We start from the raw sequence: 27,391 nt of genomic DNA, 5'->3' as shown, positions 1-27,391 counted from the left end.
CTAGGCCATGATGGTGTGTATGCAGGCTCCTGGCAGAGCTAGGTGTTAAGCAAACTTAATATGCAAAACACACTAACATATTTTATTGCAGGATTATAGGTCCAGAGTGGTGCCGCTCCAGAGGAGGAGACGCCCTGATGTTGCCTGGGACGTGATCTAGCTAACCTTTTTCTTTAAGACAGGAATCTGGTTTTGATGAGTTGACTCATGGGAGTGTCCATGCGTCAAGAGGAGGGGTCCAGGATTAACATGAAACAATAAATTAACATTAAATTATGTTTTATATGATTTTTGCAGCGATTTGTGTGATTAACAGTTCATTTACAGGTATTAAACCTATGCAAGTGGTGCATCCATGTTCAGATGAGGCTTTGATGGCCTATAAGTGAAGTTCACTGAACAAAAAGAATGTGGTTTGATGATTGTTGACATGCTCTCCAAATAGAAGTTTTTCCTCCTAGCAAGGAAATACAGGTGCAGCAGTAATCTCCTGAGAAATCTTCAGAGGCCCAGTGAGAAGCGAGAACCATTCCAGGCATAGCTGAAAGCCCAGGCAGTGGTTGAGGTCAAAGGTCGAGCTGGTCGGGGCCCATCATGAGATCAGACTTTGGAGCCACAGCAAGGACCACGAAACTGCGTTGGAATGAGAGCTGTGCCAAGGGGGCTTTCCAGAGGCCAACAGAGGAGATTGTGGACAACGGACGGGCACCTGAAGGATGAGGGGAGCGTGCCAAGCTCCATCGACAGCGCAGGGGGAGTCTAAGGATGGCATCATGATTCTGTGAAAGCACAGGAACCAGAAGCTATGGTGGTGATAACAGCAGTTTGCTATGAACATCACTGTGGCGGAGGCGGGGCCCCAGGCGCGGCTGCAGTGGAGGAGTGGTGCAGTGGGCTCAACGGGGTGGTACGGGAGACGCCGGTAAGAACAGCTGATGGTGATTATGGACTGACGATGGTTTTCCCTCCCCTGTTTTATAGTGAGACGGAGAGCGGTGGCGAGAGAAAAAGCGACACACGTCAGCTGGGAACGAGCTGTCAGTCTATGTGAAAAGCATAAACCTGTGAAACGTGTGAATAAATGTGGAACTTTGCAATAACAACCTGCGTGTGCGTGTACCTGTGCCTCGTATATTCCACAAGTGGTGCCGAAACCCAGGAGAAGGCCGGCGTGGGGATATCCGACCCACAGGCCGCGCCACCCGCCCAGCCTCTGCAGTATCTGGCGCAGATGCTGGCGGAGATGGCGAAGATGAGCCGAGAACAGGCGGCGGACCAGCGGGCCCACCTGGCTGCGCTGCAGGAACGGACGGACCGGCAGACGCAAGTACTGGAGCGGTTGGTAGGGGCCGCTGCCAAGCCGCAGCCCCCACCACTGTCGGTGGCGGTGCCCCGGATGGGGGAGGGGGACGACCCCCAGGTTTTCCTGGAAACTTTCTGTGCCACGGCAGAGGCTTGCCAATGGCCGCAGGAGTGGGCTCCGCTGCTGCTCCCCCTGCTGTCTGGGGAGGCCCAAACGGCAGCCCTGAGTCTGCCGCCGGCTTCGAGGAGCTGTTTCCGGGACGTGAGCCGAGCGGTGGTGGACCGGCTGGGGCTCACCGCCGAAGATCATCGCCGGCGGTTCCGAGCCTGCAGGCTGGCCCCGCGGCGGATCGACCGTTCGCCTGGGCCCGACAGCTACGCGATGCAGTGGTGCGCTGGCTGCAGCTGGGATCGTCGGAGGGCGAGACGCTGCTGGTGGACAAGGTGGTGCTGGAGCAGTTCGTGGAGGGGCTGCCGGTGGAAACTGCGAGATGGTCTGGTGCCACCGGCCCACGAGTCTGGAGGTGGCGGTGACGTTGGCGGAGGACCACCTTGCCGCGAGAGCAGGGGAGCCCGGGGACAGCGGCCGGAGGCCGAGTAGACAGGCGCTGGGGTACCGGCAACACGGAACACCTGCCCCACTTCCATAAGTGGACAGTCCCTCCTCAGGTGTCCCAGTTGCCCGCACTTCCAGCACTCCTGCCCCGGCATCTGTGCGGCTCATTATGGTCATGGCTCATTATAACCCCATGGCAGGGCATATGGGATACGAAAAAACTCTGGAGCAAATAACGGCCCGATTTTATTGGCCGGGCATCCGAGCGGATGTGCGCCGCTGGTGCGCGTCCTGCCCGGACTGCCAACTTGTTAATCAGCCGGCCATACCAAAAGCGCCTTTGCGTCCGCTTCCACTCATAGAGGTCCCGTTTGAGCGCATTGGCATGGACCTCATCAGGCCGTTTCACCGGAGTGCACGCGGCTACCGCTTTGTATTAGTCCTGGTGGATTATGCAACGCGGTACCCGGAAGCAGTGCACCATCTCTGCGAAGAGTGTGGCGCAGGCACTGTTTCAGGTCATCTCCGGGGTCGGAATCCCGAAAGAGATACTGACTGACCAGGGCACGTCGTTTATGTCTCGTACACTGCGGGAACTGTACGAATTACTGGGAATTAAATCTATTCGGACCAGCATCTACTACCCTCAGACGGACGGGCTGGTGGAGCGGCTGAATAAGACTTTGAAGTCCATGATTCGTAAGTTCATTAGCGAGGATGAACGCAATTGGGATCACTGGCTAGACCCTCTGTTATTCACAGTGCGGGAGGTGCCCCAGGCCTCCACGGGATTTTCTCCCTTTGAACTGCTGTTCGGCAGGAGGCCACGTGGGGTGCTTGACCTGATTAAAGAAAGCTGGGAGGACGGTCCGAGCCCCGCCAAGAATGAGATTCAGTACGTGTTGGACCTGAGAGCAAAACTCCACACTTTGGGGAGGTTGTCACAGGAGAATTTGCTCCAGGCGCAGCAGCGTCAGCAACGCCTGTATGACAGAGGGGCTAGACTCAGGCAATTTTCACCAGGAGACAAAGTGCTTGTATTACTCCCTTCTTCCAGCTCGAAGTTGCTCGCCAAGTGGCAAGGACCCTTTGTGGTCACACGGCGAGTCGGGGACGTTGACTATGAGGTCGCTCGGTCGGACAGGGGAGGGGCCACGCAGATTTATCACCTCAATCTCCTTAAAGCGTGGAGAGAGGTTGAAACCGCTTCTCTGGTAAGCCTGGTTAAGGAGAGAGATGAGTTGGGGCCGGAGGTGCCAAATTCCATCATCCCCGCCTCCCTCCCTTGTGATGACCATCTCACACAGGCCCAGAGAGCGGACGTTGTCGCGTTACAACAGCGTTTTGCTGACGTGTTCTCCCCCCTGCCCGGCCGGACGTCTCTCATTGAGCATCATTTTGTAACGCAGCCTGGCGTGACGGTGCGTTCACGGCCCTACAGGCTTCCTGAAGTGTTTTAGAGTACATCTCTTTACATTATCTTATCTTATCTTATCTTATCTTATCGGGCTCTGGAGGCCATCTCTACCTGCCAGTATCCTGATGTCAGGTCTAGTGTACTGAAGTACTTGGCAGTAGAAAGCGTGTCAAGGGTATCCTGGATGCGTGGCAGGGGTTAAGCGTCTTTAAGAGTTCGCTCATTTAGTGGTCTATAGTCCACACACAGTCGGGGACTCTGATCTTTCTTTTTCACCATCACAATTGGAACAGCCCAGCTGCTATTGCTAGGCTGAGCTGACCCAGCCTCCAGGCTCTGCTGTACTTGCTGGTCGGCCGCTATTTGTTTGTCTCCTGCCATCCTGCATGGCGAGTGCTTTACTGGTGGCCCTGGCATGGTCAAGATGTCATGCTGGATGACACTGATGCGACCAAGGTCATTTGGGCCAGTGGAGAAGACATCACCATAGGACCTCAGCAGGCCTGTCAGTCCGCAATGGGAAACGTGTGTGAAACCGGGGCTGCTCTCAGCATACAGGGTCTGCCAATGGTTTGGCACAGAAGCAGGGGCAGTGCTATCAATCTCGAGGATTGCCAAGACCCTTGGTGGGTGATTCCCCGACCTCTCCAGGACTTGCACAGGCTGAAGAACCCCAGCCACTGCGGTAACAGCTGTAGCCCAAGGGTTAAAGACTCTGATCGGGATGCTAGAGGGTTTGCGAGGCTGCACAACTGTGTGAACCACCAGCACTTGATGCTTCTCCAAGTGCTGGTGGCCCTGGCATGGCTACAAAGCCCACACACCCCTGCTGGTGGTGGTGTTACCATGCGAGGTGTCGGGAAAAAGTAGCCCTGAGCTGGCATTTCATAGCTGAATTGGGCAGGTTGGGGTGTACCTGGCATAATATGTAGCTTCTCTGGCTCAGTAAACTGTGGTTTTATAGGGACATTGCACGTACAGTTCATGGCGGTGAATGGCTGGCTGCATGAGGGGGATGTAATAATCCAAGAAAGGTGATCATGTGTGCCATGCTGTCCCACTGTAAGTGGTGTAGATGTAATATTTCCAGGGCCTTCACAATCTGAGTACTGAAACTGCTTAAACTCGCTACACACTGCATTCTGCTTTGCTACTGGGGTGAAGAAAGGGTTGGTGTGAGTTGAAGGTGGCGGGGTGAGATGCCATGCAGCTTCAAATCCTGTCATATTGGCTGCTGCTACGCTTGCCATTGACGTTAGTTCCATGCCTGTGATGAAGGGGTTGCCACTACAGATCTTATTGTTTCTGTCAATAGCTTCCCACATATATGTGGGAAGCCGAGCACGATCACTCAAACAGCATCGATCTTCTCCGAACAATAAATGGGGTGTCATATATATAACATCAGGGTATCAGGAAATATAACGCCCCTTGTGCGTCCAAGCAGATAAAAAACATGCATCAATTTCAGTAATTCCTCCTAGGACATATTCTAAAAAAGAACAGTTCCTTCCTCTGTTCCTCCGCCACCGCCGGATGCTTCCTGTTATTTCACTTACTGCACTTCAATTATTTGTAGAACTAAACTGTCACGTATGCAGGTAAACAACTTTGCAGTCAGTTTCGAGCAAAACAAGTCTAAATACTGTGTATGTGTATTCAGGCAGACTATGTGTCTGTGTCTTAACCTCAGTGCATGACCTTACTCTGCGTCATCTGTTACCAGGCAAACTTGCAACAGGCTGCTGAGGGCACACAGGCCTTTAATATGTGGTAAATTGTACTGTAAGCATGTATGCAATCCTTTCAATAGCTGTGGGTCACTTTGCACAGTTGATCGGTCGAACATCGCGTCGGCGGTAGCTTCAAACCATTAATTAACTTGACCGATCTTCAACTCTTTAATGAGCACAAAAATGCAATTTGTATAAGATGATTACGGTTGCACCTGCAATGAAAGATTATCATGTAAATATGCTTTGTAATTATGCTCACACCTGAAATACAGACTTTAATGTAACATCAACAGTTTCAATAAATGCTCTAATGAAATGATAATGATAAATCATAAATGATGCAACGGTAATAATAATGGTTATGAATAGTAACAGTAAAATAATATTCTCATCTCTACAGGCTCCAACAATTTACTCAGAACGAGCATCGCTCACACCTCGGGCTGCTGTGGGAGTTGTTATATTCCCTTTTTAATGCCTTTATTTTCTGTTTCTTCTGTAGCTACTCGTGATCCCCTTGTTTTCCTCTCTCCCTCACTCAGACGCACACCTCCAGGAGCAGTCCCACACATCCATCCACAGCCTTCATTAAAGGACTATACCTGTAACATGAGGAACCCTGCTCGACAACGCCAAATTGTTATGGAAATTTTAACAATGACCTGCAACAAACCAGGTGAGCGTTTTGAAATGGTTTAATAACATATTGCAATATGGAGAGAAACATCCCAGCCAAAACACTAGGATCATCTCTGAATTGTGGCCACCGCCCTTACATCTTATATACCCTATCACAGACACTCTTACACAAAGAACAGAACATCATATATCTCTATACCTTTAGCCAAGCTCATTCTTGCCCCTCTCCCACTGTAAGAAAAGTTGCGACCACCCGTCACCTCCCTAAGAGCATGATGTCTGGAGATCTTCAAGGGGTTTTTAAATGTTGCTCACATGCTGTGTGCACATAAATTGCAAATGTCTGTTTCTGTTGAAGTAAACAAAAACTGAACATCCAAGGTATGGACATTGAGGCTGTGGACAGCTACAGGTACCTTGGTGTTCATCTGAACAATAGACTGGACTGGACTCATAACTCAGACGCCCTCTACAGGAAAGGGCAGAGCAGGCTGTACCTGCTGCGGAGACTCAGGTCGTTTGGAGTGGAGGGCCCACTCCTGAAGAAATTCTATGACTCTGTTGTGGCTTCTGCTATCTTTTATGGTGTGGTCTGCTGGGGCGGCAGCATCTCTGCTGGGGACAGGAAGAGACTGAACAGGGTGATCCGAAGGGCCAGCTCTGTTCTAGGATGCCCTCTGGACCCAGTGGAGGTGGTGAGTGACAGGAGAACGGCGGCTAAGCTGTCATCCCTGATGGACAACATCTCCCACCCCATGCAGCAGACTGTGACAGCACTGAGCAGCTCCTTCAGTGGGAGACTGCGGCACCCACGGTGTGGGACGGAGAGATTTCGCAGGTCTTTCCTCCCCACTGCTGTCAGACTCCATAATAAAGACTTTAACTGATCAAGCACACACATCCATACATATGCAATAATACTAAGTGCAATAATCCTTTCTGTCATCGTTGTATTTTTACTCAGTTGTATATAGTATTTGTATTTGTATTCTATTTTTATCTTATTGTATATTTATTTTATTTTATTCTACTGTATATAGTATTTTATTTTATTCTATTCTGTACAGTTGTGTACTGTATTTATTCTTATTGTATTCTAATTTTTGCCTCATAACTTTTGCACTGTCCACTTCCTGCTGTGACAAAACAAATTTCCCACGTGTGGGACTAATAAAGGTTATCTTATCTTATCTTATCTTAACACAAACACACTACAAACACAGCACAGCAAAGCTTCATTAAAGTGTTAAGACTGATGTCTGGAGTGTGCTGAAGGTGAGAACTGCACGCCTAAACCTAGAAGTCTCTCTGCAGAAAGCAGAAAAAGAAGAAATGACCAAAATCCTCCAGATGATTTTCAAGAAATGAACAGCTGCAGTTTAAACATGAGAAATATGTTTACAGGTGTATATAATGCTATGTTTACCTATTGGGCCACGTTCTTCGCTTTTCTCTGTGTCATAAAATCAATTCCTTGTCACTCCTTACTCCTTTTGTCTGTTTCAAATGACACATGGAAGCTTCTGTTTGTGCAGAAGTGCCATCTAATGCACAGGTGAGTTAAGCATCTCAAGAAGTGCTAAAGAAGCTCCTCCTCTTGGAAATACTTTCATGAAAATAAATGAGTAAATAAAAGGAAAAATATTAATTATTACTCAATAAGCTCCTCTAAATCAATAAATTTGTTTCCTTGCTCACCCCTGTTTGTGTACACCCACTCTATGGACAGATACCTGTACTCCACCACATCATCATGCTCTCCCGTCTGAAGTTGATCACTGTCTGTCTGATCTTTTTTTACATTAAGAAGCAGATGATTCCTCACAGACAACTCCACATATTTATCCAACTATTTATCCGGGAAACTTTTGATGCTTCTTTTAGATGCTTTCATAGCTTCTCTCTCAGTGATAATGTTGGTACTTGGTGGACAAGATCTTGGAAAAAGTACATTTATGTACATAATGAATTTATTTTAAGCTAAAATGTTGTGTTTGTATGACATAGGAAAAGAGACCTCTAATTTTTCAAAAATTTATTTAAAACTGGATTTTCTTTTCACTGGTGCTTTGTAAATGAAGTTACTGCAACATTAACAAGTTTCATAACAAGATGGTATAATAATCAAGAAATACAGTTGCACATTTTTCTGTTTGTTCAGTAAGCTGTATGATTTTGTTTCCTTCATCTGGAGCCCCTTTGGTGTAACAGTGCACGCTAATAGAGAAATATATGAGTGGTAATTGACATCACACATCAGACTCTTTCAAATCCTCTCCAGTGGCCGCAGGCTGGTAAGGCTCTGTGGATCAGATAAGCAGATGCGTTAACACAAACCAAGATTTGACACAAAAGTTGCTCAATCTGTGGTTAGATGTAAAATTCTAAAATTTGGTAAACAAAACACAATCACAAAGTTATTCTTCGATGGAGTGTTTTGGCGCCGTTTTGCCATTTTTTTCGTGTGTAGAATTGAAAACAAGAACAGGCAGCAGAGACGCTTAGCCAGAAACCTTTTTGTGGGCTCATTGGTGTTTGCCTTTTGTTACGACTCAGGTCACAATTTTGTGTATTGTTTTCGCTCATCACACCTGATGGTGGAATTGTTCATTTTCTCTGCCTCTTTTTTTTCTGCTGCTTCAACCACAGACTGTTTGTTTAGTAATGTACTATGTATTCAAGTTCCTGTGTCTAGAATAACTAGGTAAACTAGGTCTTCCTCCACTACAACCCAACCAATCGCTGCAGATAGCTGCCGCTCCCTGAGCCGGCTGGAGGTTTCTCCCTGTTAAACAAGAGTTTTTCCTTCCCACTGTGGCCAAGTGCTTCCTAATAGGAGGGTCGTTTGATTGTTGGGGGTTTCTCTGTATTATTGTAAAACCTTAGAATGCAAGACCTTAATATAATATATTAGTACTTAACTCCCTTGAGGCATCTACTGTTATGATTTGTCTCTATATAAATAAAATTGAATTGAACTCAATTAAACTATTTGAGAGTGCCAGATGTTAATAATAATTACTAACTAATTATTAAATACAGAATGCATTTAAAAAATGAGCATTTAACTGTGCTGTTAACTGAGGCTCAAGCGTACTTGAGCATTTAATACCATCTGACATTTATTGTGTGTTCGTCTCAGGTCAGAGTGGTGCAGTGGTTAGCACTGTTGCCACATGTTGAGGCAGATGTGAGGCGCATAATGCTTTTGGTGATCAATGAGACCACTTAAATGACTAACAATCAAAGCAAATACAGTATTAATAATGAAAATATATAGAATAAATTACACTGTATCTAACGTGGCACCTTTTTAGAAAGGTCAGTTTGGGTACCAGTACATGAGTATAATATTGCCATTAGTGGTTCAAGACTGGTCACCATAACCTACAACATGAAAGGGAACAACAAGAGTACCTTAGAAGGTATCGCCCAATTTACAAGCCCATAAAGGTACAATAAAGAATATATCTGTATTTTTCTGCTCTATGCTTGTGTAGTGCTAAAAGTACTATTTCTTCAAACACAAAATTTAAAAATGTTTAATCTATCCATTCGCTTCCGCTTATCCTTTTCAGGGTCGCGGGGGGCGCTGGAGCCTATCCCAGCTGTCATAGGGCGAGAGGCAGGGTACACCCTGGACAGGTCGCCAGTCCGTCGCAGGGCCAACACACAGGGACAGACAACCATTCGCACTCACATTCATTCGCACATTCACACCTAGTGGCAATTTGGATTAATCAATTAACCTATCCCCTCAAGCTGCATGTCTTTGGACGGTGGAGGCAAGCTACAGTTGTAGCCACAGCTGCCCTGGGGCAGACTGACAGAAGCGAGGCTGCCATATCGCGCCATCGGCCCCTCTGGCCAACACCGGTAGGCAAGTAGGGTAAAGTGTCTTGCCCAGGGACACAACGACCAGGACAGAGAGCCCAGGGATCGAACCGGCGACCTTCCGGTTACAGATGCGATTCCCAACCCCCTGAGCCACGGTCGATGTTTAATCTAATATATTTGAAATATGGCAACTTCAGTAATGCAAACCCTCCTGTAACTGTCCCTGAGATGGTTAAATCTTTGTTGGACTCATCTTCTGAGATGGCCATTCTTTGTTGGACCCCTGTAGTTACACCTCCAATCTGAGATGCTGCAACCTGGATGTAGTTCAGTGAGTCAACCCACACTTGATCAATTCACAGTTGAATTTTTGTGAAATAATGATCAGCCAGACATCTGTAAACTCTTGTTTTTTTTATTATCTTGTGTAATAAAAGGCCTGTGGTAAAATGTAACCTCTGAAACCTGCTGTCACTCTTACCTTTCTCCTTTCTCTTGAACCTTTGGTAGCACCAAAACAGCATGATGATCATCGCCGCCTCGAAGAACTGAAACACAAAGTAGACTCCCGGGAATAGATACAGAGGACCCACCACTTCGATAGGGAAGGCTACCTTCAATATGGTGGAGCACAGCACAATATTCTGACAGCCTGTTTCCATGGAAACGGTCCTCCGCTCCCTGAAGGCATATGGAAGGATTATTTACAAGTCATATCTATCTACCTGCCTGTGTGTCTGTCTCTCTCTATATATATAGAGAGAGAGAGATCTATCTATATATTTTTCCAAACCTCATAGGATCATCAATGTCGATAATATCGATCAATGACTGAATAACCAAATAACCTACCTTTGGCTGAGTCTGAAGATCGCAGAGAAGACATATCCAAAGCAGTAGCCTATCAAAGGCATGAGACCAGCGATGGCCAAGAGTGAAGGAGACAGCACAGTCAGGATGTAGCGTCCGTTTGCAATAATAGCTAAGGTCAAGGTCACCACAGTAAAAATCAGCAAGATAATCATGCCTACCTAACAACAGAAACAAGAGAGGGAATAAATCAGTGTTTGACTTCTTTTTCGGTTCTATGTTGCTCAAAAAATTAAAGGAATACTTTTCAGAGTATAGTATCAAGTAAATGAAACTTCTGGGATATTGATCTGATCAGTTAAGTAGCAGAGGGGGTTGTTAATTGGTTTTAGTGGCTCGGATGTTGATGAAATCAACAACAAGACAACACTCAAAACAGAAATGGAGGCCATTGGGATTTTTCCAACCTCATCATTTCTGACTGTTGTCAATTCAACTAAACTCAAGTTGAATTGAGGCAACTCAAGGCACTTTATATTGTAAGGTAAAGACCTTACAATAATACATTGAAAACAAAGAAAACCCCAATAATCATATGACCCCTATGAGCAATCGCTTTGGCCACAGAGGAAAGTAAAAACTCCCTTTTAACAGGAAGAAACCTCCGGCAAAACCAGGATCACTGAGGGGTGGCCATCTGCTGTGACCAGTTCGGATTGAGAGGAGGAAAACAGGACAAAGTCACAAGCCATCGATTAATAATAACCAATGATTAAATGCTGAGTGGTGTATAAACACATAGTAAGTAAAGAAGAAACACTTCATCAGAAGCCCCAACATCCTAGACCAGGGGTGTCAAACTCAAATACAAAGTGGGCCAAAATTCAAAACTGGAACAAAGTCGCGGGCTAACGTTAATATTTATTGAAATATATTTATTCCTCCAGATATGAGAATGAATCTTTTCTTATGGACTCAAGCAAAGCTTAATACTAAACAATATATATATTAGCTGTATAATACCAGTAGGCCCTCTCTGATAGTAATTTGGTATGGCTTCACGGGCCAAATGTAAGTAGGCCAGAGTTTGACACCTATGTCCTAGACCTATTGCAGCATAATTAAGGGAGGCTTCTGGATCACCTGATCCAGCCCTAACTATAAGCTTTGTCAAAAGTTTTAAGCTTAATCTTAAAAAATAGAGAGGGTGTCCATCTCCCGAATCCAAACTGGGAGTTGGTTTCACAGAAGAGGCAACAGCCTGACAGCTGAAGGCTCTGCCTCCCATTCTACTTTTAAATACTCTGGGAACAACAACTAAGCCTGCAGTCTGAGAGCAGAAGTTCTCTATTAAGGTGAAATGGTATTACGAAGTCTTAAAAATCGATTCAAGATTTAAGACCTTGTATGTGATCAGGAGGATTTTAAATCCTCTTTTTTTATTGAGCCAAAAAATATTTTCCTGGCTGATCCTGTAAATGAGTGAGACACCATTTCCTCTCCAGCCTACGAGTTATCTGCTTTAAGATGCCCGTTTGAAAGTTATACCAGGGAGTCAAGTACTTCCTATTTGAGTCTTTTTCTTTTTTCCAGAGGAGCTAGAGTGTTGTACGGAGTGAAGATGTAAAATTATTAAAAATATAATGACCTCTGTGGGAGTAGCGTTCAGGTAGCTTCCCCTGCTCTACCTGTATCTGCTCCTTTGTGCAAGGAGGAACGGGATGAGCATTGTCAGAGCCCTATAAAATTGTGTGAATGTCTCTTTCATAAGGGTGGCCTGAGGGCCAGACGTCCTCTAGTGGGCCCTCTTGTCACGGTACTGGGCCATGAGGCCCAGTGTTTAAGTTCTAATATATATTTTTTATATCCACATGTGTAGTTTAACGCATCTAGTTGTTTTCTAGTTTGCAGTTTAGTCCTTGGTTTCTTAGTCCCTTTTGTCATCTCTCCCTGGTCCGTGTGTCTACCTGTCATGTTTCATGTCTCTGGTTAGGTTAAGTTCATGTTCTATCTCCATGTCTATGTCTCTGTGTTTCCTGTTTTAGTTTGAAAGAGTATGGTGTTCATTGTTCATTGTAGTTAGTGTTACTCTCCCCTGTATTGTCATTATGTTTCCTTCTAGTCAGCTGTGTTCTCATGTGTCTCCACTTCCCCTGATCACCTCATGTGTGTATTTAAGTCCTCAGTCTTCCTTTGTTCGTGGCCGCGTCGTCTGTTCAACTTCCCCCATGTTACGCCAGGTTTCAGGACTCTGTGCTGGTCATTAGTGATGGGCAGATGAAGCCCCATGAAGCACTGAAGCTTTTCATCCAATTGGTTCACCCCAACGCGAAGCTTCATGAAGCTTCATTTGCTCTAGCAGGACACCTACTGGACGTAAAAAATAATAGCTGGCATGAATTTGAAGAGTGTGGCATTTTGCACACAGCCTGTAAATGTCAACAACAAAAGGAGTGTGTAAAACATGTATATTGTAGTGATGGCAGTATACTGTGTATATTTATACTGGCAGTATGGAAAATGATTATTTGGAAATGCTTGAAATGGAAATGATCATATACTGTGAGGTGAGGTGTGGTTGGGGTGTGGACAGTAGTTGTGCTTTTGTAACGTTGAGGTATGGACAGCTACACACTGAGGCTTTGAGCCTCAGTCCTGCCTGTTCACATTTTATTCTGTAAAAACTAAATTTTCACTGCTTTTACGACCTTTTTAGTGGGGAGAACATAGCTGGGATTTAATGATTTAACAAATCTTTTAAATCCTTTGTCCTCCACAATGCTAAATGGCTGTGAGTCCTCAATCACCATGCTGACCAGGTCTTCATCTATTTGAGATTGTTCTCCTGAGGAAAGACAATAAAGATAAAGCACAAATATAAATATCACACACGTAACTTATAACAGTTGTATAATATTGTTATATCATTTAGTAACATTACTGCATGCTATATTATCATTGCATTTGATGGCTCACCTGGTCTTGCTCCACAATCGGTGTTCCCCTTATTCTCATGCAAAGCTCTGTAGTGCCTAAGCATGGATGAGGTGTTGTTGTTATATCCCAGCTCCCTGGCACATAGCAAACACTTCACCTTGTACAAAAGTAAAGACAGCTTAACATAAATTGTATTGCACCATCAGTATCATGAAAATACATCTTCTGTAGAAATTTACATACCTTGTTGGGAGGAATAAGATCAAAATGTTCCCACACAGGGGAGGACATCTTCCTCTTCTTAGCTGGCTCCATTCTCTCCTGACTTTCTCTCCTCACTCTCATAAACCTCCAAACGGTCTCCAAACTCTCACTAACCGCAACTCTCCATCAAACACCCACATTTTTGAATGAAGTCTGAGGGGTTTATATCGCTGTCATATCTCGCGGCAAAGTTCGAACCACTTCATGAACCAGTCACGTGGTACAGCCGGGCAGCGAGGCTTCGGACGTCATCATTTTCAGCTCCTCCCATAAATGAAGCAAGCCTCGATACGCGCTTCGCGGAAACGCCCCCTCCATTACTCGACACACGCTCCGAAGCCTCGATACAGAACGTCCCATCACTACTGGTCATATTGCTTACGTGTACAGTATACGTTTCATAGTTCTTTGTTGTTCCAGCACAGAGTCCTGTTCATAGTAGTCTCCCATATGCATCGTTGTCACCCTGTCTTCACTTTCCCTGCTGTCTGAGTTTAGTGTCAGTTCTTAGTTTTCCCAGTTCAGCTTCTAGTTTAGTTTTGCCTCTGTACTTTCTGTTGTTTGCCACGTTAATCAGCCCAAATAAAGGCTCGCTTTTCGTTTCAAGTTCAGTACTGTCTCTTCGTCTATGTCTGCACCTGGAACCTCACACTCCCACACACGGTCCGCCCGCCGCAGACCGTGACACCTCTGCTCATTCCCTGACGCTGTGGAGCCTCATTTGACATTTGCCATGGAATGCCGGAATTGGCAGGTCCACCCTGTGCTTTTCACAGATGAGAGCAGGTGGGTCAGTGATGGTTAGCGGGGGCTTATCAAAGGAATGCAGAGACCTCTACAGGCTAGGCAACAGCACTCTGACTACCATTAGGTATTTGTTTGAGATCCTTAGACAAGCTACAAACTACAATGAAATTTCAGCAAAATGCACTAACCTTTTACATATTCTTTTTTCTTTGATTTTCGGGTGTCTTTGAATTCACCTCTATAGGTTAATGATTCTCGTTTCCATCAGATGGAATTTCTTCATTCCTAACACATTACCCATTTAACATTATTATAGATATTCAGCATGCTTTTTTCTTTGGAGATCTGATGTGTGTCCAAAGTCTCCAAAGCCTTACGAATTATCAAGTCTCTGGAATTGTATCAGTTCACAGCTCGATGTCTAGAGTTATTCAATTTCTCTGTCTGTCAAGTGAAAAACAATCAGTAAATCCTAATATTTAAGATGACAGAATCCACAGGTTTTCTGTTGTCTTTTGTTTTTTGTTAAACAATATAACAAATATCAGTTATTAAAGTCATTATTTGTCATCCCTGCACCAACTGATTAATCAACACTGTTAATCAGTTCTAGTGATCTGTCTGACCTTCATTCTCTTCACAAACCTTTGTGACCCTCTTTGAATACTGTGGCCTGTAGGTGTTGATGAGGATGCCGATGCCACACGGGACAAGGGTCAAGACCAACGATAAGATGATTTGAACATACGGGACAGCGTTCCGCACGCTGGGGAAACCCTTGCAGTAGATGTAGAGCAGGAGAGGCATCATACCCATAGCCAACAACATGGAGCAGGAAGTCATCACGATGCTGAAGGGAAAGACAAGGGTTATGATCACCTCAAATTACATTTTTTATATAAATGTATTACAAGAATATAACTTCCCATGTGTACCTGAGGTTGATGTCCCCCTTTAGTGCCAGAGTCAATGTGTTGGAGAACTGTCCTCCAGGACAGCAGCCACAGACCAGAACACTCACAGCTGTTATATCACTCAACTGGAACCCCTGTAACACAAAATCACAATAACCTCTTACAGGGTGCCAGTAACAAGGTTTAACAGTGATACAAGTGCTGATCTGGTGTCAGTTATATTCTGGTACAGCAACACAAATTCAATTATATTGGGCCACTATGTATTATAGGGTGAAGAGCAAGAGTACTAAATGACACTGGAAAGAGAAATCAAATTTCCCTCATATTAGCTTCTCTTCATTGGTTCCCTGTTAAATTCAGAATTGAATTTAAAATGATTTTCCTCACATAAAAAATCATGAATAATCAGGCCCCTTTATATCATAAAGATCTTTATTACCCAAAATGAGAGCTCTTGTGACAACCCATTCTCACTCCCAAAGCGTAACATTTTACGCTAGGTGACAAATCGTCACCATATTACGTTTTCGGCTACCCACCACGTTCCTAAATGACGACCTCGGAAAAAGAGGAAATATGAGAACCGTCTGGACTGAACCTACACATGTTCGCTCTTTTTCTTCAAATCGCTTAGAAACACGCTATTTAACATCATTAAAGTCCTGGTTAAGGTCAGGAATAAGGTTATGGTCAGGGCTAGGGATAAGGTTAGGTTTAGGGCTGGAATACAGGGCTGGAACGTCTACTCCCGCGGGAGCGTCATTGCACTGGATTCCAGCCATAACCCGCCGCGTACCATAAGAACGCCGAAGGTCTCCTTTCGCATTCCTCAGGAACGCCGGGGGACGTGACAAAACGTCGACATGTTACGCCTCGGGAGTGAGAATGCTCTGCTTGTGAAGTATGCCGACAGCATGGAAAAAGAAAATGCTTTTTTTTTTTTTAAATTGATTTGTTTCAATATTAATCTTCTTTCTGGTTAAGTCAGTTTATATAGTTTTCTCATTTTTATTATGAATCTCTTCAAAAATTTTGTGGGGAACTAACTTTATATGAAGTATTATTTCTAATCTTATTTAACGTAATACCAACCGTAGCCAAGCAAAAGGCTGTAAGAGGCATGATCACATACTGGGACACAACTGCAATAGCCACCCCCTTAGGTTTCATGAGGTGATACTGGAAACAGAAGGAGTTAGAAAACTGATCAGAAATAATATTACTGGATATATAAACACACTTCAAAACGTTAAAAAGTTCATTTCAATTCAAAAAGGTAAACTTTCAGTTTTCTGTATTCATAGCAATAAGTATTATTCCAAAATCCTGTATCTGTAAATATTTGAAGATTTTATTCCAGTTTGAGTAAAAATAATCAGTCCGTCCTTCCTTCCTTCCTTCCTTCCTTCCTTCCTTCCATTTCCTGATGCTTATCCAGGTTCAGGTCATGGGGCAGCAGTCGGAGCAGAGAAGTATAGTCTTGCCTCACTCTTGCCACCTATTCCGGCTCACTCAGGTGACACCTTGCCATTTCAAAGGCAGTATTGAATAAGTATTGAACACTTTACCAATTTGCTAAGTGAATATATTTCTAAAGGTGGTACTGACATCATTTCAAAGGCAGATGTCACTAACAACCCATCCAATCCACACAAAGAAATTTAAACCAGGCATATCCATAACTAACAGAGTTTCCTTGGATCTGTGTTTGGGACGTCCACCCTTGTTTTATCGTCATCATCCTGGTAGATGACAGCAGATTTTCATCAACAATGTCCTGGTACATTTTTCCATTCATCCTTCCTTCAATTATATGAAGCATGCCAATGCCATGTGCTGAAAAATACCCCCACTCCATGATGTTCCCACCTTCAAACTTCACTGTCGGTATGGTGATTTTAGGGTAATGTGCAGTGCCTTTTGACCTCCAAACATGGTGTGCATTACGGCATCCAAAGAGTTCTGTTTTGGTCTGACCAAATTATATTCCCCCGGTATTTCACAGATGTGTCTAAATTTTGTTCAGCAAACGTTGAACATGTTTCAAAATGCTTTCTCATCAGCAATGGAGTCTTGCTTCATGAGCATGCTTACAGACTATGGCGTTTTAATGCATTACGTATTGTTTTCTTTGAAACAATCGTACCTGCTGATTCCAGGTCTTTCTGTCCTTGACTCTTGGACTTGAGCTCTTCTGATGTTTATTTTCTCTCGTCTGTCTGGTAGCACCTGGTCATGTCCATTTTATGGTGAAATTATGTTCTTTCCACTTCCAAATTATGGCCCCAATAGTGCTACACTGGAACCTTCGCTAGTTTAGACATTTATCTGTAACTAATGCCATCACTATGTTTTGGAACAATAAGGCTGCGAAGGTCTTGAGAAATCTTGTTGGTTTTACCCTTCATCTGATGTTTCTTGTGTGACACCTTGGTAATGAGACACCTTTTTATAGGCTTGGGACTGAAACTGCTGAAATTAGTTTGCATTAAGCGGCAGGATTGCTTTCTATTTACTGATTTCAGCTGGCGTAATGACTTTCCACAGCTTTTAGCAATTTTTTCAAGCTTTGTCACAATGCTTTTTTGCATATACACAAACCACATATACATTTGAATTCACTGCTGATCTTGGTCACCTTGATCTTAGACACCTCCATGGTGCATCCAAGTGAAACCATGTTGATGATGATTATGATTATAACCACTGCTGAAATGGCATCATTAAGAGCAGAGTTCACAGCAGGACGGTAAACCAAGGTGGTGTTTCCAATCGTCACATTGCGCCACAAATCTTGATGAGAGGTCAGGTTTGCTGTGTTGTTCATGGTGCCTTCAAATCAGAAGAAACAAGAGGTTCTGAGCTGTGAGTGAAAAACCACAAGTGGAGAAGAACAACAGAGAGCAGAGTAAGAGTTAAGTAGCAGAGGTGGGACCAAGTCATTGTTTTGCAAGTCTCAAGTAAGTCTCAAGTCTTTATCCTCAAGTCTCAAGTCAAGTCTCAAGTAATGTCAGGCAAGTCAGAGTCGAGTCTCAAGTCACTGGTGTAAAAGTCCGAGTCAAGTCACAAGTCTGAAACTTTGAATTTCAAGTCCTTTCGAGTCTTTAAAAAAAAAAAGAAAAAATAATGTTGCAGTTATGCTAAATGTAAATATTAGACCATGTAATTTTAAAATCTGTGTTTTTCTCAACACATGACAAAATAGTGAACTTAGAAAATACACACAAATTGTGAAATTGCACCTCTTTAAAATGCAGCTCAATTAAACCTAGCTCCAAGAATAATTTTCACCGACAGTTCTGAGATAAGCTGCATGTTATTCTTGGATGCGGTTGTAGGACCAGCTTTAAAATCGCATGACAAAAATATCATACACATTAAAAAAAACTGTATCACCAACGTAGCCTGGACAACATTTGCTAGTTAGATGAAGTCAGCTATCTCATCTTAGCATATTTATATGCATATTTATAATCATACGGTTCTTGGAGTGAGTGCATACACTCATGAAGTTTAGTAACTTCAGGTCACTGCAACAAGCCCAGGTACAGTTTACCGACGGATGGGTACAGGACCTTGAAATGCACCGTGTAGAAAGTAAAGACCATCGTACGTATCATAAGTTTACCAGTCTCACAAATTGTCGTCATAAATACACATTCCTTAACCGTTTATTAATAGGACCTTTGAGCTCAACGGTAATTAATTAGTAGTGGAAATAATTTCTGGTAGCATCACAGAAATGTAGCAGTGACAATAATACTGTATGCTGTAATCGTACTGGGCAATTAGTGATACAAAACAACTGTTTTATCCTGTGAATAAAAGTATATGTTTTTGTCAATGTACCATAATAACAGAAGCGAAACGCAATATTGTGTCAGGACAATTCACTATTTATGCACAATAAATAAAGGAGCATAGCGCGACAATTTCTGTTCAGCGCCAGACTTGCTTGTAACCTATATCACTAATTATGTTATGAAAATGACGTATTAACTACTAAAAAACACTGACCTTCGTGTAAATGCTTGGAGCAGACTAACCTGTGAGCTGGAGTGTTCTGGGACGTTATATTTGATCTTTGAATGGCTGCGATCCAGGCCATCCGTCGCGTCTTTGTTACTTCGGAAACATGGCTTGAACAATTTCTCTTCAACGACGTAATCCGATAACAACCGATCTCTTTACCCGTCGGCTTCCCGTGGCTGTCATGCGACCGGCTATTGCAGTTAATAATACAACGGCTTCTTGACATTTTTGTGTTTCTTTTTATCGCTGTATAACTGATTTCAATTGAAAGCCTGCGTGCGCTAGTACCGCTTGCCACGAGTTCCCAGAATCCTTTGCGGTTCTACCCGTGAATGACGTCACATTTTCAATCTCTATATAATATGCATGTTAAATTTTATATTTGGGGTAAAATATCAAGTCTTTTCAAGTAAACCGGTTCAAGTCCAATTCAAGTCCCAAGTCATTGGTGTAAAAGTCCAAGTCAAGTCACAAGTCTTACAACATTTTTTCAAGTCAAGTCTAAAGTCATAAAATTAATGACTCGAGTCTGACTCGAGTCCAAGTCATGTGACTCGAGTCCACACCTCTGTTAAGTAGAATACCAGCATCTTTGTTTGTTTACATTCTGTGCTCAGATTAAGTCAGTCCTTAAACTTAGTGAAGAAAACTTCTCTAGCAGGAAGTTCACACTCTGTCTTATTGAGATATCCTTACGATATAGATTCTGAGCTGTGGTAAGATAATTTTCAGATGCAGTTTGTTAAGCTGTATTTAAGTAATAGAACCTAAAGAAGCCAATAAATTGCTGAAATAAATGCAGAAAATTCATGTATATGTACTTTTGTTTGTTATGCTTGGTTTAATGTTCTGTCAAATCTGGCATATGTTACAGCACTGTAGTAAAGACTATTCAATACAGAGAATGATTTCACTTTAATTTGTCCAAAAATAAAAAAAATAAATAAAACCACTTTAAAATCTCTGTGCGCTCTCTGTAAGAGTGTCACACCTGAATGCCCTCTAAGAACTTTGTGTTCAAATTGATCGAGTTTAAAGTTTAACAGCTGACACTTTGGGGATGAAACAATAACTGCAACAGTACACTCTGGACTACTTAAAACATATCTCATACTAGGATTAACTGGTTTCTGAAGCACTGGTCTTCTGCCTTTCTCTCAGGACCTGTGTTGTGTTTTGCCGTGATCATTTTTCTTACTCAAACACCCCGTTTTACATCAGCATGCACAGAGACTGAAGCAGGAAGCCCGTGTTAATAAACAAGATTGATACAGTAATTAGGGGTTTTATGGATAGCACTTTATAATACGGCTCGAAACTAAGGGGGGAATTCCTGTAATTAAATGAAATTCCAATGTGTTACATTTAAAATTATAATGTAATTGCACTTAAATACTTAAACGTAGGCAGACCAGAATAAAGGGTTTATGTTTTTACATGAACAAGGAAATAATAATACTGTAAGTAAACTTAAGTTGTGCATAAGTAATTTGAAGTATTCTCTAATTTCATGGTAATTTTGCAGAAAAACAAACAATATTTTCCTATCTTACTCTAAAAATATGTTGTATTTTCAATATGGCATTGGCCATATTATAAAATGGATTACTTTTGCCTTTTTACATCTTTATTTAATATTCATTACATTGATATGCATGTGATAAGGACTCCTTTAAGGGCTCGCAAAATCGCTAGCCCGACGTCCCGGGGCTAGCGATTTTTCCAGTCGGGCTGCCAAAATCTATCTCTGCCCTGCCCGTCGGGTTATCATAGGAAGGAAAAATATATGTCAATGCTTTTGCATTCTTTCAGAAATGTAGCTGGGTAATTATGTCATTGGCATCGGTGAGCCACTGTCAATATGTGACATATTGAGATCGCGTTTGAATTTGCGCTTGTTTTTTGCTTTCACTTTGCAATCGCGCGAACTGTGTATAGAGAGCGACAGCACTGATCTGTGAGTGACGATAATTTGCGCACCAATTCCTCCGACATTGTCTTATCAATCATTAGCTTACTATACAAACATGACAAGTGAAATCTCCCGCAGAAAGCTTAAACATGTGAGAGGTTGATCGTGCAGAGAATCGCTGAGCGTTATGTGAGTGCGTGTGTAAAAGCAGCAGGATATATATTTTAGTCCTGCTGAGCCAAATAAGACAGGTCAGGGTGAAGAAGTGACCACAAAACAGAAAAGTTATGACAAATCAGACTATAAGGCAAAAAGAAAGTGCAGCTTTATGGTTTCTGTGACTGCAATATGACAAGCTAAATAACCAGGGCTGCACATAAGTGGTCCGCAGGTGCGCATTCGCTGTCAAAATAAAAAACGCGCACAAGATAAGAAGTTGCAATGCGTGTTTGTGTGCATAAGATTTTCAGGAGGAGGACAGACATTTGTTTAGAACTCTTAACGATGTCGAAGAAGCAAGCTCCTTTAAGTAATTACTTTGGTGTTCCTCCACCTCCAAAGAAATGTCAGAAGGAGTCCAAACCACAAAAGAAGCGCGTATTCTCGGAAAAGAGGTTGCAGGAGGTGAGCTGGCTTCAAACAAATGATGAACGCACAGTCAGTGGCGTGTCCAGCGGGGTGGCCTGGGGGGGCACAGGCCACCCCCCCAACCAGACTGGCCACCCCAGGTGCCACCCCAAAGGCAAAACAATAAAATTCAATCAAATATCAAATGTCTGATTATGTTTTCACGGTGAAGCTGAGATATCTGGGTAGGAAAGGTAGGAGAGCCAAGCACGAAAGATGGCACAGCAGGAAACAATTTTTCGGTGAAAGAAAATGAGGACAGAATAAATGTCCCGGTAAGTAATATTAAGTTTGTTGAGTTTAGTAAACTTCGGTGAAATTAGAATCCCAAGGAAAAAATAACACTTGAAGAATTATTGCAGCCGTCGAATATTTCAGACAGTATGCTACTGAGGGCAGCTAACATAAGAGTTATGAGTTATAAGATATAATCTAAGTCGTAACATTGCTGTATGGAGCTGCAGATTTGGTTGCAGGTTAACATAGCTGGACTGGCCATCAGGCATACCGGGCATATGCCTGGTGACTTGTTTTTTATTTTTTTTTTGTAATGGCATGAACAATGAGAGGTGGTGGATTGGCCAGATGCAGGTCGATGTGTAAAAATAACTCAGTTGTTTGGTGGTGGCTATGACGGAGCTTCCACAGAGGCCAGCAGGTGGATGAGGGAAGGGGAGGCAGGAGGAGAGACCCGAGGCAGCCGCCAGTCCGAGTGTCAGGTGAACTGAACTTCAGGTAAGAAGTTATGACCTGCAGTCTATCTGGGTCAGATATAAACCAAGTTTAGGTGGAGTTTATTTTCGTTGTGCTGACTTTTTACCGTCAGTTGCAATAACTCGTGCTGCGTTCTAGCCAGCTTGACGGAGTTTTTATACAGCTGGGTGGGTGCTATGATGTTACTGATAGTGAACTTTATTTTATTCATAAGTTTAGTTAGTAGAGTTGCCAACGGCTCCTTAAAAAATGGAATGGTCCCTCATTCAGAGAAAATATTACACGTTTCGTATTGAGCTGAGAAGAGACGCAGTTTGTCCCGGACTTTAGCTAGAATGAAAAAAAGACACAAAGGAGTTATTCTGTCGTTATGCTGCACAGCTGCCTCTTCTTCTCTCATTCTCTCCCCCTCCCTCCCCTGTTGCTACTTCAATCATTAAACTGATCAATGATCAGCTGATCGGCTTTTCTCTCTTGTTTATTTATCGCCCACTTTGCGCCAGAAAGAGGAAACCAGCGGATGTCGCTCTAAACAACAGCAGCACGTTTAAGCTTGATCAGCTGTTGTTAGAATTTATTTAATATTAATTTCTAGTATCAGCTGATGTTTGCTGGAGCCACAGCTGTAAAGCTGCTGGTCATGATATCGGTTTGGTTATGTGATGAGAGGGAAACATGAAGATGAAACCAGGAGATGTCCTTACTGAATCATCAGAGCTGAACAGGTGATGGAGAAACAGGTTTACCTTTTAGTTCACATGAATGAGTTGAAGGGAAGTTATGAACTGTTTCTGAGAGACAAATAACACCAGGATCCTTTTCTAAGCAGCTGACAGCTGGTAACTCTAAATCTTACAACCAAAGTTTTTATTTGACGTAAAATGTATAGAAATCATACATATACCAACAAGACTGTACATCACTGTCACAACAGCATTTGTTTTCATTCAAAGGCTTTATGGCTTTAATACCTGGTGGGCCGGTCTCTAGTCAAAATGCCCGATTTTCTGTCCCAGTCCAGCCCTGCAGGTTAATACTGGCAGTGTCACCATGCCAGCTGACTGTATTTCATCATCAGCCAGTGTTGTTCTTTATCAATATTACCAAAGTTGACCATAAGCCAGCATAGAAAGTATTTACTTGCTTTCAGGTTTCATTCAAATGTTAGTCTTTTCAGTTGTTTCTCCACTTTTTTCCTGTTTCAAAATCAAACACCAGTTTGTGAGAAGATTATCTTCTTTTTTTAACAGGCAGATAAAGTTTTACATTGGAACTGGCTAATTTGTCAATTGTTTGTTACAAATGTTCATATTTTAATATTAAAAATGTTTTTGCCCAAAACATATGTGCACTATATGTCAGTAAAAATACTATGCAAATATTGCTGTCCTTGACTGCTGAGTAAACACTGACAAAGCACTGATTGTATCTCTTGTACTTTATCAACGCAGTATCTAAAAACTTTGCACCGTAGTGGTTAAAATCTCATTCTAATAAGAGTTAAAAGCGCATTCAGTTATTAGGTTTACAGGATTATTGAATTATGGTTAACGGTTGGTAGAATTTTTTTTTAAACATTATCTGCCAATTACATCTGCCACCCTTCTCCAAATCTGTGCCCCTACCTGGCCCCCCCAACAAAAAATTTCTAGACACGCCACTGCGCACAGTGATGTGGTGCAGAATGTGTCGTGAAAATCCCACTCTAGCGGACAAAAACAGTGACTTTTATATGGACACAAACGCGCGTTGCAACTTCTTATCTGGTGCGCGTCTTTTATTTTGACAGCGAATGCGCACATGCGGACCACTTATGTGCACTCGTGTAAATAACATAATGTTCTGCCAGGTGTGTTGTTGGTTTTCAATCGATTTCTGAGTCGACAAGCGCCTTTCTTACTGGGACCAGTAATTTTAAGAAAGGCCCCCATTAGAACCCATGAGAAATGCAAGAAATGCATTATTGCTCAGTCTGCAATATCTTTCCCAGAACAAACACCAATTGCAAATAACATACTAAAAATAAACCTGAAAAATCTGTTTAGAACAGCGCACTATGTTGCAAAGAGTGAACTACCACTGGCAAAATTTAGCAGTCTTTGCAAACTTCAAAAAGCAAATGGCCTCGATCTTGGTTCCACTTGCCTCCACGTGACTTCAGTGGAAATTTCAAATTCAGAATCTGACACAGACTGATTCATGTTCTACACAGTTGTTAGGGAGTTTTTATTGTTTTACTTGCTTATGCTTCAAAAGTTATGTTACACATATTTCACCAGACACAGTTTTCTGTTGAAACAGGAAGCTGACCCTGTGACACTGACAAGAGACCAGTACAGAAATACATATCCGCAGAAGTTGACTTGCATTATATTATCCTTAGAAATTGACTTGCAACACACATACTTTGTGACACACACACACACACACACACACACACAGACAGCATCAGGACCTGTGTAACAGGAAATGTGATTATATTTGCATATTGACGACGTAACCTATAAAAATAAACGAATACTGCAGTTCGGTGTGATTCGCTCTGAGCTTTTCACCCGTGCAGCACGTTAACCTACACAAGTGTCTCAGTGTTGATTATTCACCTGACTGTTTGTTAACTGTAAATCACTGACAACAGTTCTTATAAGTTCATAGAAATTTCTGTTCAATTAGAACCAAGTATTTGAGTTGATGATTGTAATTTTTATACAATGTTGTAATTTGTGTTTCAACAATTTTTTGATTGTTTTGTTTCCGTTACAATATTATACTTTAATGTATAATATTGTAAAGGAAACAAAGCAGGAAACAAAACATCAATCAAAAAATTGCTCTTTTTTATTCCGGCTACTTAAATTTATTTTGGGCTACCAAAAACTGAAGAGTCCCTGCCCGAAGGGCTACCAGGGATTTTGAAATTTTGCAAGCCTTGCCTTTCCCTTACCAACTTTTAAGAAAAAATAAATACCATGTAAATTTGCTGGGTTACATCACCTTATAATGATGGAGCCAAGTCTAATTTAACTCGATGTTTTTTACAATCACTGTTCAAACATAACCTTCAAAACAAGGGTCTCATTTTCTGCAAAATACCAGCAAGTTAAGGAAGGTTGATACATAATACAGCCCACATCTCAAAAAGTACAGAGCATTTACACAAGAAATTATGCAGTACTTACAGTATAAGTATTTGTTTTTCCTGTAAAAGCCTGACTTGTTACTCCCTTATTGTAGCATTCCTACTTTTTTCCACTGTCATTTCAAATACAAGAAGCGAAGAAGAGTAATGATAGATTATGAGAGTTTGGCTATGTGAAAATGTTCAAGAAAAGAAGTCAAGATGGAACAAGGTGATGTTTTAGTAAAATTAATTTTAGGAGTTAATTTAGGATAAAAACTATAGCTGTCGAAATTAACGTGTTAATTGCGATAATTAAATTTTGGAATTAATTACGTTAGAATATTTAACTATTTAGCGCAACACGCAGATAAGTCGCTCCCATAATTCCACTTGATTTGTTTACCGCGCCACTGAAAATGGAGAAGCAGGAACAGGATGGCCTTCTGGATGGGGAATTTAAATACAAGAAGAACATAGATGGGACAATAAACAAACGCGTTGTAATTTGCACTCACTGTAGTAAAGAGTTTCAATTTCACCGTTCAAATTCGACCTTAAAATACCACCTTAATGCCAAACACGCGTTTGTCGGGGCAGCAGCTTCACCCGGCCTGCGTCAGACCACTCTTAGTGAACGCAGGCCACTCGGTAAGTCTTCTTTGGACAAACTGACCGACAATATAGCCAAATAGATAGCAAAGGACTGTAGACCGCTAAGCATTGTGGAGGACAAGGGCTTTGCAGATGTTTTAAAGGTTGCATCTCAGGACGCGTCCTACAAGCCCCCAGCGAGAAGCACAATAACAATTCGAATCCACGAACTGTATGAAACGGAGAAAAAGAAAAAAGAAGAGGCTCTAGTTCACACAGAATGCGTGGCTCTGACAGGAGACCACTGGACATCATTGACTAATGACAATTACCTGGGAGTTAATGCGCATTTAATCACTGAAGCCTGGGGTCTGACATCCTTTGCGCTGACTATAATGAAAACGGAAGAGCGGCACTTTGCGGAGGCTTGTGCAGAGCAGTTCCAGACTGTTGCTCGCAGGTGGAGAATTGAGGAGAAGGTGACAACAGTAGGCACGGACAGTGCGCGCAATATGATCACCGCGGCTCGCATCATGCCATTCAATCACATGCCGTGTACCGCGCACATTCTACAGAGATGCATCACAGTGAGTCTCGCAGACAGTGGCTTTGTCACAGTGAGTCTCGCAGACAGTGGCTTTGTCACTGCGCTGGCCAAATGCCGCAAAATTGTTGGCCATTTTAAGCACAGCCCAGCAAACACAGCAGAGCTGAACGCAGAGCAGGTGTCACTGGGGCGCAAGCAGGAGCCGTTGGCCCAGGACGTGCCTACGCGCTGGAACTCCACGCTGGAGATGGTGAAGCGCTTGATCCGCAACCAAACTGCAGTAACCGCGACTCTGGATAAACAAAAGCATAAACTTGTCCTCCTGACGCCTCCAGAGTGGGACAAACTCCAGAGACTGGAGACACTTCTAGAGCCCTGCAGGTGAGCCTGTCATTGTGACCATAATTGTAGGTTTAGATTAAATGTATCAAACATACATCTTAAATCAGTTTTGTTATTATGAAAATGTCTTATTTAAAAAATAAATGAAATCAAATATTTTATTAATATTACCTAGTATTAAAAAGCTTTTTTTAATTTGCTGTCTTATCTGTGTGTGTGTGTGTGTGTGTGTGTGTGTGTGTGTGTGTGTGTGTGTGTGTGTGTGTGTGTGTATTCCACTGCAGATATGTGACTGAACTGCTGGGAGGAGAGGCCTACGTCTCCTGCTCTGTAGTTCTACCAG

At 42.8% G+C, this 27,391-nt stretch overlaps 2 protein-coding genes and 1 long non-coding RNA gene across 3 annotated transcripts in view; all 3 read right to left on the bottom strand.

Annotated features, from left to right (window-relative positions):
• LOC309689602 overlaps window positions 1-27,391 on the bottom strand; it is a 395,670-nt gene that overhangs the window by 96,584 nt on the left and 271,695 nt on the right. The window lies entirely within an intron of this gene.
• LOC309689591 (hepatic sodium/bile acid cotransporter-like) lies at window positions 7,900-17,989 on the bottom strand (the record flags this gene model as incomplete). The annotated part of the gene is made up of 7 exons (XM_082506139.1): window positions 7,900-7,952; window positions 9,969-10,168; window positions 10,340-10,514; window positions 14,887-15,095; window positions 15,181-15,293; window positions 16,255-16,341; window positions 17,801-17,989. 7 exons carry the CDS (start codon window positions 17,987-17,989, stop codon window positions 7,900-7,902), a joined length of 1,026 nt encoding a protein of 341 aa, XP_082362265.1.
• LOC309689597 (uncharacterized protein) lies at window positions 12,887-13,849 on the bottom strand. Its single transcript, XM_082506156.1, has 3 exons — window positions 13,478-13,849; window positions 13,274-13,391; window positions 12,887-13,142 (listed from the first exon to the last, which is right to left on the bottom strand). Exons 1-3 carry the CDS (start codon window positions 13,577-13,579, stop codon window positions 12,982-12,984), a joined length of 381 nt encoding a protein of 126 aa, XP_082362282.1. The 5' UTR covers window positions 13,580-13,849; the 3' UTR covers window positions 12,887-12,981.

The sequence above is a fragment of the Aulonocara stuartgranti genome (genome assembly GCF_965226115.1).
Source record: "Aulonocara stuartgranti genome assembly, chromosome: 15".
Lineage (NCBI taxonomy): Eukaryota > Metazoa > Chordata > Actinopteri > Cichliformes > Cichlidae > Aulonocara > Aulonocara stuartgranti.
The sequence above is the reverse complement of the archived record's forward strand: the minus strand, read 5'-3'. Positions and strand labels throughout refer to the sequence as shown.